At 41.5% G+C, this 12440-nt stretch overlaps 1 protein-coding gene across 4 annotated transcripts in view; it reads right to left on the reverse strand.

Annotated features, from left to right (window-relative positions):
- Positions 1 to 695: 695 nt before the first annotated feature.
- Positions 696 to 12440, reverse strand: part of nup54 (nucleoporin 54) — a 69741-nt gene continuing 57996 nt past the window's right edge. For all 4 annotated transcript variants that reach the window (XM_041196392.1, XM_041196384.1, XM_041196375.1 and 1 more), the window contains 4 exons: positions 9253 to 9360; positions 2709 to 2828; positions 2450 to 2560; positions 696 to 2081 (listed from right to left, as the gene is read on the reverse strand). In XM_041196392.1, coding sequence (XP_041052326.1) covers positions 1953 to 2081; positions 2450 to 2560; positions 2709 to 2828; positions 9253 to 9360 — 468 coding nt within the window. In that variant the 3' untranslated portion in view covers positions 696 to 1952. The remainder of the gene's footprint in view (positions 2082 to 2449; positions 2561 to 2708; positions 2829 to 9252; positions 9361 to 12440) is intronic.

Here is a 12440-nt window from a genome sequence, read left to right on the forward strand (position 1 = left end):
TTAGTTCAGAGGTTGGTGATACAATGAGCATTTACATTCAATGGGCTTTGCTATGTATAACTTCAGCAGTGTGGTGTATGTAGAGCAGAGGCAATGTAACACCAAAGCAGCTGTGAGCCTACCACTGTCTCCACAGAACCCAAAGTGAAAGGAACCTCATTTTGAATTCGTACAGTGAAAATGCTTTGCCTGGTATCTGGTTAAGTCTATGGGTTGCTGTTGCCTTAATGGAGATTAGTTTGGAAATTTTTTTAAAGTTATGATAGTAGTAATTTGTAGCCATGTGTATATATATTTTAACCTGTGTAAATTAATAAAATGTTTAATTTAATGCAAAACCTCGAGAACTGGTGGTCTGATTCCTGAATTTAGAGTTGCACCTCAAACATAACACTTTAAAACAACTGTCATAACCTATAATTTTAAGTTTCCCTCTGGGATTTTTAAATAACTCCGCTTTACCAACTATGTCAGTCATAACATTCAGCATAAAGAATTGGAGCAAATCACTTGACATCAATCAACAAGTAGTTTCTAGCTTTGACTGACAGCCCTAATAGGGAAATAAGATGGAGAACTGGACGGCTTTGGGGGGGGGGGGGGTTGGATAAATATCAATCCAACAAAAAAATGGTTGCAGTTGCATAATATCTGGCTCAAACTATGAAATTAACATTCAAAGAATCATAAGCAGGTGGTTATTAAAGCAAATTGTTTATTTAGAATTTATTTCCTCTTTGCATAATTATTACAAACATTTAACACACAAAGTAGTTTTTCAATAGAGATCCATGTCTGGCCTGACCTTTCTCTGGCCAATGGCTCACAATTGGCACTCCAGCACTACGATATTGTATTGATGTATATTTCAAAGAGACCATTATCAAGTACAAATGATTTAGGGGAATAATGTGTAAACATGACAGCCATTAACCTGAACCCCCTGCTGGATAGAAAAGGAGCTGCATACTTTAACATGAGAAATATCATGAGTAGCACTTTTAAAATGTCAACTCCCAAGAACAAAGCCAATCTGTGATGCTCCTTGTAATAATACTATAAATATGCTTGTATAAGTTTTAAAAAGAAATAAAGTGGGGTTGTATATCTAGCACTTGTGCTTCTCTGGTCTTCGTAACATTAATTATCAATTCACCATTCCAGTCTCCAGGGCTCTTAAGTCCAATAAAGTAATCTTCAAATTTTCCACATTCATGACACATCAAGGTCAGATTTTCAAGCTGTACAAACTGCTCAAAGTACTCAGAACAGTCAAACACACACTCATCCAAATTAAGCAGAACTCCAAATGCATGCTTTTTTAAAAATATAAACAAATCCCAATTTGTTCCTGACTTAGTCAGTACCGGTATAGCCATTCCTGTTCAATGCAAGTCTGATTATTAGCAGCATTTTAAAAAAATCTGTCCCAACCTATTGCATAGAACAGGAAAATCAACATATTTATACACTTTAAAAAAATATGGTAAAGAAAAATTAAGATATGAATCCAGAAATTACTATTTGCAGTATTAGCGGATAAACACCCAATGCACTTTAAACAGGTTAAAGTCTACGTTAAAACAGCAGACTGAAGAAAATCCCACAATTTTGAACATTCATCCCCTAATTTGCACATAGTAGTTTCTCAGCTATGCCTTTAGACGTGCTAAGCAAAGTCAGTTGTCAGTCACTTAATCTCTATTGCAAAATTTTGTAACTGGCTGCTTTAAGGGTAAATAAGAGAATCCCCAAAGTTACAGACTTTTCTGAGGTGACCGCAGCATTTAATGAAGAATGGCAATGACATTTCTTTCTCAACCCGACACCAAAGTTATAGCATCTCCATTTTTATAAATTATAACTTTTGTGCAGGTGGGATGAACCAAAAATTAAGTTTGGACAGGGAGAAAAATACCCTTCTTAACTACAGCGATATTACAGGAAAGCCATCAACTGAAAAGGTCACGGCGAATATGAACACTCTCATTGAGGCCCTGCTCAATTAGCTTCACATCCTCCAAATCTTCCTTCAAAACACTGATCAAATGACTCAGCCCTTCCTGCTGCAACTTCAGGTGCTAGAAAGAGAAATGAGCTACGTTAGCAGGCATTCGAAAAACATGTTTGTATGTATTTGTAAGCATAATTAGTTTTGAAGGTCAGCAGGTCTACAATACAACAGTTGACAGACTGATAGAAAGCAAATTAAAATGTGAAAATGCTTCACATTGATATAATACTGTCTGGTTGAAACTGTTAATTATGATGCAACATTGCTTAAAAATTTAGTATTATTTTCGAAAATTGCATTAAATTTGAAGGAATAAGCTTCTGTACTGTCAAAATCTAATCTGCACAAATAATCATTCATATTCAAAACTGAGTATATTTTTTTTCCATGGAATTTGTTCAGGCTAATTGGGGAAAAAAATTGTAGTTCTTATACCTGCTTGATTTCTCCCAAGAGATCCCCATCAACACTGTATCTCTCCTCTGATCTGACAGCTCCAACATGATTCTGCATTCTTATCTGAGACATCAGTTCGTTCAGACGGCCCTGCACATAAACATCATTACTTCAACATGCTGCCTTTTCTGTTTACAATTTTTAGCAACCTCTCTAATTCAGTCAGACACACTCAATGCAAATTTGCAAATTATTCTGGCTATACCACACTGAATTCCGGCAAGTAATTATTTTGTACCTTAAACTGGGTTGGTGCATTTAGTTCACTCTGGATAGTATCTAACTGAACAAGAAGCTGCTCTTCTTCTGCCTGAATCGCATAACCAGCTTTCCTCTGGATCTCCTGTTTTATTAACACCTGGAGAGAGAAAATACCCCAGGAACGTGAGAATTGATTACCTTTGCAAGTCACACATATAGACCTCCTTCCAAGCACAATCTGCGAGAATACTTTGAGAACTGCATAAGTTTACAGTACAGGAGAAAACACTCAGGCCACCACAACTGTGCTGGTATAAAAACAGAAAATGCTGGAAAAACTCATCAGATCTGGCAACATCTGTGGAGAGAGAAACAGAGTTAACATTTCAAGTCCGTATGGCTCTTCTTCTTCTGAACTGTGCTGGTTCTTTGCCAGACCGATTCAAAATCTTTATTTTAGATGACACTTTATTTTTCACTTCTTATGGGAATATGTAGCAGCTTTTATTTTCCTACTTCCCATAACCCAGTATCTTCAAAATTTGGCACTATTTCAAAGGAGGTTAGGAGGGTTCTCCCCAGAGTTCTAGCCAATTTTTATCCATCATTATCTCTCTTAAAAAACCCACAGATTACCTGGCCGTTATCACATTATTGTTTATGGGAGATTGCTGTGTGCAAATTGGCTATTGCATTTCCAACGGTGACTATACTTAAAGAAGTACTTCATTGGCTGTAAAAATCATAGAATTGTGAAATGGTTACAGCACAGAAGGAAGCCATTTGGCCCCTTGTTGTCGGTGTTGGATCTCTTTGAGACATCCCAGGGTCATGGAAGGCATTATATAAATGCAGGTTTTTCTTTTACCTTCTTCTGTTTATCCAATTTTCCCTTAAAAGGTGCAACGGTTTCTGCCTGAACATTTCCTTTTTCAAAAACTTGCTGTATAAAAAATATTCTCACAATATCCTTCTTAGTAATGTGCGGTCATCAGGTTAAAATTGTTAATAAGCAGAAAAAATATCTATTCCTTCTATCAAAATACTTCATAATTTTAAAAACATTTAATAAATCTCATCCCACAGTTCCAGTAAAAACAGTCCAATCTCCCTTCAACAACTATTTGTATTTATAAAGCGCATTTAACGTCATAAAACATCCCAAGATTAGGGGAGGTGGTGGCATAGTGGTAATGTCACCGAACTAGTAATCAATTCAGAGGCCCAGGCTAATGCTCTGAGGCACGGATAACTGGTGGAATTTAAATTCAATTAATAAATCTGGAATTAAAATGCTAGTCTAATGGTGACCACGAAACCACTGTTGATTGTCGTAAAAAAACATTTGGTTCACTGAAGCTCTTTAGGGAAGGAAATCTGCCGTCCTTATCTGGTGTGGCCTGCATGTGATTCCAGACCCACAGCAATGTGGTTGACTCTTAAATGCCCTCTGAAATGGCCTTGTAAGCCATTCAGTTGTATTACCCAGCCCTGTCGACCCTAAAAAGTCCTCCTTACTAACATTTGGCAGGGAGGTTTTGTGCCAAAATTGGGAGAGCTGTCCCACAGACTAGTCAAGCGACAGCCCGACATAGTCATACTCATGGAATCATACCACACCGACAATGTCCCAGACACCACCATTATCCTGGGTATGTCCTGTCCCACCAGTGGGTCTTCGCCGCCACCTCCCCTAATCTTGGGATGTCTTATGATGTTAAATGCGCTTTATAAATACAAATAGTTGTTAAAAGGGAGATGGAACTATTTTTACTGGAACTGAAGGATGAGATTTTTTAAATGTTTTTAAAATTATCAAGTATTTTGATAGAATGAATAGATAAAGAATATTTTCTCTGCTTACTAACAATTTTAACCTGACGTTCGCACATTAATAGGAGGGATATTGTGAGAATATTTTTTAGACAGCAGGATGCTATACAGTTGGGAGGGAGTTGCCCTGGGAGTCCTCAACAGGAGTTGTGTTGAACATGGACGAGGAAACCTCCTGCTGATGAATCAGTGCTCTTCCATGTTGAACATCACTTTGAGGAAGCACTGAGGGTGGCAAGGGTGCAGAATATACTCTAGGAGGGGTGGGGGGGAGACGAGGAGACTTCAATGTCCATCACCAAGAGCAGCTCAGTAGCACCACTACAGACTGAGCTGGCCAAGCCCTAAAGGACATAGCTGCTAGACTGGGTCTTCAGCAGTTGGTGAACGAACCAACAAGTGGGAAATATCTACTTGATCTTGTCCTCACCAATCTACCTGCCGCAGATGCATCTATCCATGACAGTCTTGGTAGGAGTGATCACTGCACAGTCCTTGTGGAAACCAAGTCCTGTCTTCACATCAAGGATACCCTTGATCCTGTTGTGTGGTACTACCACCAGGTCAAATGGGATAAATTTCGAACAGATCTAGCAACTCAAGTCTGGGCATCCATGAGGTGCTGTGGTCCATCAGCAGCAACAGAATTGTATACAACCACAACCTGTAACCTCATGGCCCAGCATATCCCCCGCTCTCCCATTGTTATTAAGCCAGGGAATCAAACCTGATTCAATGAAGGTGCAGGAGGGCACGCCAGGAGCAGCACCAGGCATACCTAAAAATGAGGTGTCAATCTGGTGGAGCTACAACTCAGGATTACTTGCATGCCAAACAGCATAAGCAGCATGCGGTAGATTGAGCTAAGCAATCCCACAACCAACGGATCAGATCTATGCTCTGCAGTCCTGCCACATCTAGTCAAGAATGGTGATGGACAAATAAACAACTCACAGGAGGAGGAGGTTCCACAAGTATCCCCATCCTCAATGATGAGCGAGCCCCAGCACATCAGTACAAAAGATAGGGCTGAAGCATTTGCAGTCACCTTCAGCCAGAAGTGCCAGTTGGATGATCCATCTTGGCCTCCTCCAGAGATCACCAGCTTCACAAGATCCAGACTTTAGCCAATTTGATTCACTCCACATGATATCAAGAAATGGCTGAAGGCACTGGATACTGCAAAGACTATGGGGCCTGACAACATTCTGGCAATACTGAAGGCTTGTGCTCCAGAACTTGCGGCTCTCTCAGCCAAGCTGTTCCAGTACAGCTACAACACTGGCATCCACCAGCATTGTGGAAAGTTGCCCAGGTATGTCCTATCAACAAAAAGTAAGACAAATCCAACCTGGACAATTACCGCCCCAACAGTCTACTCTCCATCATCAGCAAGCTGATGGAAGGTGTTGTCAATAGTGCTGTCAAGTGGCACTTACTCAACAATAACCTGCTCACTGATGCCCAGTTTGGGGTCCACCAGGGCCACTCAGTTCCTGATCTCCTTATTTCAAACATGAACAAAAAAGCTGAACTCAGGAGGTGACATGAGAGTGACCACCCTCAACATTAAAACTGCAGGTGACCGATTGTTCCAGCAAGGAGCCCTTGCAAAACTGGAGTCAAAGGGAATCGGGAGGAAAACTCTCCACTATTTGGAGTCATACGTAGCACAAAGGAAGATGGTTGTAGTTGTTGGGAGGTCAATCATCTCAATCCCAGGACATCACTGCAGATGTTCCTCAGGGTAGTGTCCAAGAACAAACAGTCTTCAGCTGTCTCATCAATGACCTTCCTTCCATCGTAAGGTCAGAAGTGGGGATGTTCGCTGATGATTGCACAACATTCAGCACCATTTGCAGTCCATCTCCATATGCAGCAAGACCTGTACAATACTCAGGCTTGGACTGATAAGTGGCAAGTAACATTCCTGCCAAACAAGTACCAGGCAGTGACAATCTCCAACAAGAGAGAATCTAACCATCTCCCCATGACATTCAATGATATTACCATTGCTGAATCCCCCACTATCAATATCCTGGTGGTTACTACTGACCAGAAACTGAACTGGATTAGCCATATAAATACTGTGGCTACAAGAGCAAGTCAGAGGCTGGGAATTCTGCAGCGAGTAGCTCACCTCCTGACTCCCCAAAGCCTGTCCACCATCCACAAGGCACAACAAGTCAGGAGTGGGATGGAATACTCTCCAATTGCCTGGATGAATGCAGCTTCAACAACACTCAAGCAACTTGACACCATTGAGGACAAAGCAGCCAGCTTCATTGGCACCCCATCCATCACCTATATCACCGTTCCTTCACTGTCACTGGACCAAAATCCTGGAACTCCCTCCCAAACACCACATGGACTTTACAGGTTCAAGAAGGCAGCTCACCACCACCTTCTCAAGGGCAATTAGGGATGGGAAATACATGTTGGCCTAGCCAGTGACACCCACATACCATGAATGAATAAAAAAAGGTGCTTCACAATGGCATTATTTTTTAATTCTTCCTTGCTGAATCTAACCTACATTTCTATGGCTTTCATACCTTTCCTATAAAACTGGACACAGTACTTTAATTGTCACTAAGGCTTAGGCATCAACTTGCATACATTTATCATTACCTCTTTGCTTTTCTAATCTATGTCCTGTGCATAAAATCCAAAATGTTATGTGTTTTGTGAAAGGTTTTATCTACCCGTGTTCACATCATTAATGAATTGTGTATTGAATCCACAATTCTCACTGTTTGTGAGTACCCTTCAGTATCTTTCCGCTGAGTGTTTCTCTCCCAAAGTACACAGCGTCACACTTATCCATTTTAAATTGTTTCTGCCCATTCCACTTATCTGTATGTATAGTCTGAGTCTTTTACAGTGCAAAACCTCTGTGTCACTAGCAGCTTTCGATATTATACTCTGTATTCAAGTCCAAAACATTAATATACAACTTAGATCAGAACTAACCTTGGGATTCCTCAGTTCTTCAATTTGATCAACATTGATTCATATTAATCTGCTCTCTATCCATCAACCAACTTTCTATCATACATCACACATTGCCAAGTTTTTGTTCCAAAAATGAGGCTCTGAAAATTTAAGTTCTGAGTACAATCTGCTAAATAAATTACCATGGTATAATTATTTCCACAAAGAGAGGAATAAACAGTTATGTAAAATAAATGTCTGCATTTATTGAATAGAACAAGGTGGCGATTCTATTTAAATCTCAATTGCTTTTATAACATTTTTGCACCAAGCTGTATTAGTAATCAATGACACAGATAGGAAGCATTAATCAGAAATAAAAAGTTGGAAACATACAGGTCAGTCAGTATCTGCCAAGAAAAGGGGTTCTGATGAAAGGTTACACACCCGAATTGTCATAACCTGTCTTTTCTCTTTAATGTTGCTGACTGACTTACTGTGTGTTTTCAGTATATCTCTTATTTTGCTATATCTCAGAGACCTGATCTGAATTTAATCTTTGGCTTGCATTTACAGCCAGACTTCATATGTCCTGCAAATTGCTGATCCAGTACAGCATTGCTCATGAGTTGAGGTGTTGGTCTTACTACACAGCAAATGAAGCTCCTCACCTCTCAGGCCCGAAGGCAGCACAGAGAAGAGAGCACAGGCTAATTTTCCGAACCTCAGGGAAGAGCCATCACTAACTAAGGCTCCTCAGGCTTGGAAAGTGACACTTAAAATAGGATTTAATCCAGTTATAAGATACTTAACGGAAACAATACATCTTGCACGTCAGGGGAACAAAACAAGATGACACATGATCAGATTGCGAAGGGAAAATTTAGGGCAGATGTGGAGAGGTATTTCTTTACAAAGTTTGTGTTCAAACAGCAGTGGCAGATTGTCAAAAAGAGTGTTTGAAACCAAGACATTGAACAAATTTAAGGTAGATGTTGCAATGGGAAGACAATAGGGTTTAACACTCTGTATAATGAGATCAAATGAGCAAAAGTGTACTCTTCAAACAAATCTATCCTGAAAAAATCAAACTATGAGGATTCTTCTGAGGATTTGCAGAGGCCAGACTGCCCAGTTACTCAGGTCAGGAAATGTTTGGGTGGAGGGAACAACAAAACCATAAGATTAAGCACACAGGGAGAGGATTATATAGTGGCTCAGATACTGGTCATTTCACTCTTGGAACCGGAGTTTGAGTCCAGTGAGACTTGAGGGATCAAAAATCGATGCTGCTAGTTTCAAGGGCCTATACACAAGATCAGTCTGGGCAGTCTTCAGTGCTGTTCTTAATGAGCATTCATCCACTGCAAAACATTTCTCCCTATTCAGCGCCAACTGTGAACCAATTTTACTCAAAACATTTAAGAAGTATTTAGATGGGCACTTGAAATGCGATACAGGGCTACGGGCCAAGTGCTGGAAAATGGGATTAGAATAGATAGGTGCTTGATGGCCAGCACAGACATGAAAGGCCTGTTTCTGTGCTGTATAACTCTATAATTCCAAGAGATGATGACTGGTGTGGAAAATAGTGGAAAAAACAAGTCACGTTGGGAATGCTCATCACAAGTAGGAGATAAGGCATTTGGGCTGGGATACAGCACAGCAGTTCTGTTCTGAAACACCTGATCCAAGATAACTCCACATTGACATTACAGATCAAAAGTCGCACATTGAAAACATCCACAAAAATGTACATTTTTAAAATGTTTTAAATTTGCCCACACAAACTGCAACTAAATACATTAAATTACCTGCAAGACTTTATGAGCTTGGTCCATCAATTTTCTCTTGTACTGAGCTATTTTTGCTACAGTTGTGGCTTGGTTCTTCTGCAATTCATTTACATCTTCAGATATAATCTGTTTGGGATTGGAGAAAACACACCAGATGACTGCTTACCTGAATTTATAAATATGTTAAAGAAAGACGTGTCACAGCTACGAAACTCAGGCCCAGGTTTTCACTATGAAGGAAGGGATTTCCATCGTGGCGAAAATCCCGGAAATGGCCGAATGCCCTCGCACGCAGCATTTCCTATTTTCGAAGGGGCAGAATTGGAGTCGGGCCAGGGTTCGTGCATGCACCGTTCACGGAGGCAAGTTGGCCATCTAAATCATTCTGGTAGGCCAGGAGTGCGAAACCCAGAGTGTGTGGAGTAGACCAGGTAAGAGCTGGTGTGAACTTGGTGGATTCGTTTGGATGGCCAGGGTACCCCTTTGGATGTGGTTCCAGGACACCTTTGGGAAAGGTGAGGCACCCTTCCGGTTGTTAAAAATAAACACAATTATGCGTAAAAAATGCACAGACTCATTGGAACTGCCAAGCTGTCAAAGGATACCAAGTGAGTTGGCATGGAGGGGGTAAGGGCAAAGGGTAGCAAGTGTGGGGCATGGATTGGCATCGGGCTATGAAGGGGAATGTGGGGGCATGATGGTTTGAGGACCATGGGGGTGGGTGGGGCCATGAGGTAGCATAGGATGCCATGGATGGGGCATGGGGAGTATGTGGGTGTTGAAGGGCGAGGGCTTTTTTTTTTGTTTTTAAGTTATTTAAAAAAATATAAAGTGCTGGAGCATAGAGGCAGGCCTCCCGCCCAGCCCACCTCCTGCCCTCGTTCCAGGGGTTGGGAGGCCCGACTTGTAACCTAGCCCAGCCACCCTCTATAACAAAAGGTTTCAAGTGCAGGTGGCAACTATTAAAGGTCAGGTTCACGGAGCCGGGAATTCTCCCGACCCGGGAGCTAAAATCTGGGCTTCAATTTTTACAATGGTCGTATTTGAGTGATGGCATGAAAAGAAACCGAGGTATTGCAGGGCAGGAGGTAATCTATCTGCTTCTCAAACTGTCCGTTGAGTGAATGATGTATGTGTAGTTCCAGTTTTGTTTTTCTATAAATAGCTGAATGTGGTAAGAGATTTGAGAACACCTGTCACATTTGCAAATCATGAAAGAGCAATCATAAAATACACAGAAGGGAAAAGCAAGCACTATTATTTTCTGATCTTTTCTCTCCAAGAAAAGAAGCCAAACAGCTGCTCATGTAAAGAAATTAAAATCTATTTGACTTATAGGCCTATTTCAACCATTTCCTACAGGGAGTGACAGAGCAAAGTTTGTATAGGCACAGGTCAGGTTAGCAACTATTACAAACGTGCTCCAGATGCCACACTACATATGAGCAGCTACACAGGCATCAGCAAGTATAAAATAAAATCAGCACAAGGTTTGCATTGGAATAGAATGTTACACATAATTGCTATGCTTTTCTGATCTCCTCAGGAAACATGCTTCCTGCAGCTAAAAATAGCTTATTGACTCTCAGAACTTAGCTGTTGCTGCTGGAGTCAATAGTTGGAAGCTGCAAAATAGCAGGGACTACATTAACTCTCCAGATGGTTGCCCCCTACTCCCAGTAAGGAGGCAGCAGAGTTCTGCTTGTTAAGTCCCTACAACGACACAGGCGAACCGAACCTGCACCTGGCCATTGCATGATGCCACTGTAATAGTGTCCAGGAGCTCTGTTAATACATCACATAAATAGAGGAAGATGGTGGCATAATGGTTTTGTATCTGGACTGGCAATGCAGAGGCTCAGACATGGATTCAAATCCTGCCATGGCAGCTGGTAGAATTAATTCAATTAATAAAAAAAATCTCGAATTGAAATCCAGATGACCATGAAACTATCATCGATTGTCGTAAAAACCCATCTGGCTCACTAGCGTCCTTTAGGGAAGGAAATCTGTCATCCTTACCCATTCTAGCCTACAAGTGACTACATGTCCATAGCAATGTGGTTGACTTTGAACTACCCTCTGAAATGGCCTATGAAGCCACTCAGTTCAAGGGCAATTAGGAATGGGCAACAAATGCTGGCCTTGCCAGCAACTCCCACATCCCACAAAAGAATACAAAATAGGTATTAGCTCCTCCTAGACTAAAGTGCTTCCCTGCTTGACTGCACAACCTATCCACCCCCCCATCTCTCTATATAAGAGCAAAATACTGCAGATGCTGGAAATCTGAAACAAAAACAGAAAATGCTGGAAAAACTCAGCAGATCTGACAGCATCTGCGGAGAGAGAAACAGAGTTAACGTTTCAAGTCTATATGACTCTTCTTTAGCTCTGAAGAAGAGCCATACGGACTCAAAATATTAACTCTGTTTTTCTCTCCACAGATGCTGCCACACCTGAGTTTTTCCAGCATTTTCTGTTTTTATCTCCCATCCCTCAAACTTACTTTTGGCCTTGTTCCCTCTGGCCCCAGCCACAAAGAAGAGTTTTTTCTATGTTACAAGTTTTTGAACAAAAAAGTATTATTTGTTGAGGATATAAATCAGATTTTCATTCTAGCCTCCTTGAAATCACAAATCATCTGTGCCTTAGAGGGGTAGGTAAGCAGCCGACTGACATACCCAAATCACACTGAGCTAACTATGAGAAACATAGGCCAGATTTTCCATGCCTACCAGCATCGGGTGTGTTTGGTGGTGTGAGCAGACAACATGACGAAAAGGCCAAAAATCAGTTTCGCAACGTCATGAAACCAGTTTGTGATCGTCCACTCAGCCTGTCGATGGCAGGGAACATTGGGAACCTCATTGTAACACATCAGCATGTCATTATAAGGCCAGCCCGCCGGAGTCATTCCCCCCCCCGCCACTGGATCATCTGCCCACGTTGGTGGGAAAACATGGCAACGTGTTTCACAACAGCATATATTGACAGGCTGCACTTCGCTCAGGACTCCGAAGTTTGGTTGCCTTCCTTGCTTTGGTCAGCACTCGCAGTCGTCAATGCCAGGCTTCACAGACAGCACTACATCACTTTTAGGGGGGCCTTACGGGCAGGTCCCTACCTCCCAGATTAGCCATATGTGGGTGGCTTTTCAGCGGCTGCAGGGCAAGGTCTTGCTTGGGAAAGGGGGAGAAGTGGCC

Source organism: Carcharodon carcharias, chromosome 1 (assembly GCF_017639515.1).
Source record: "Carcharodon carcharias isolate sCarCar2 chromosome 1, sCarCar2.pri, whole genome shotgun sequence".
NCBI classification, from domain to species: domain Eukaryota; kingdom Metazoa; phylum Chordata; class Chondrichthyes; order Lamniformes; family Lamnidae; genus Carcharodon; species Carcharodon carcharias.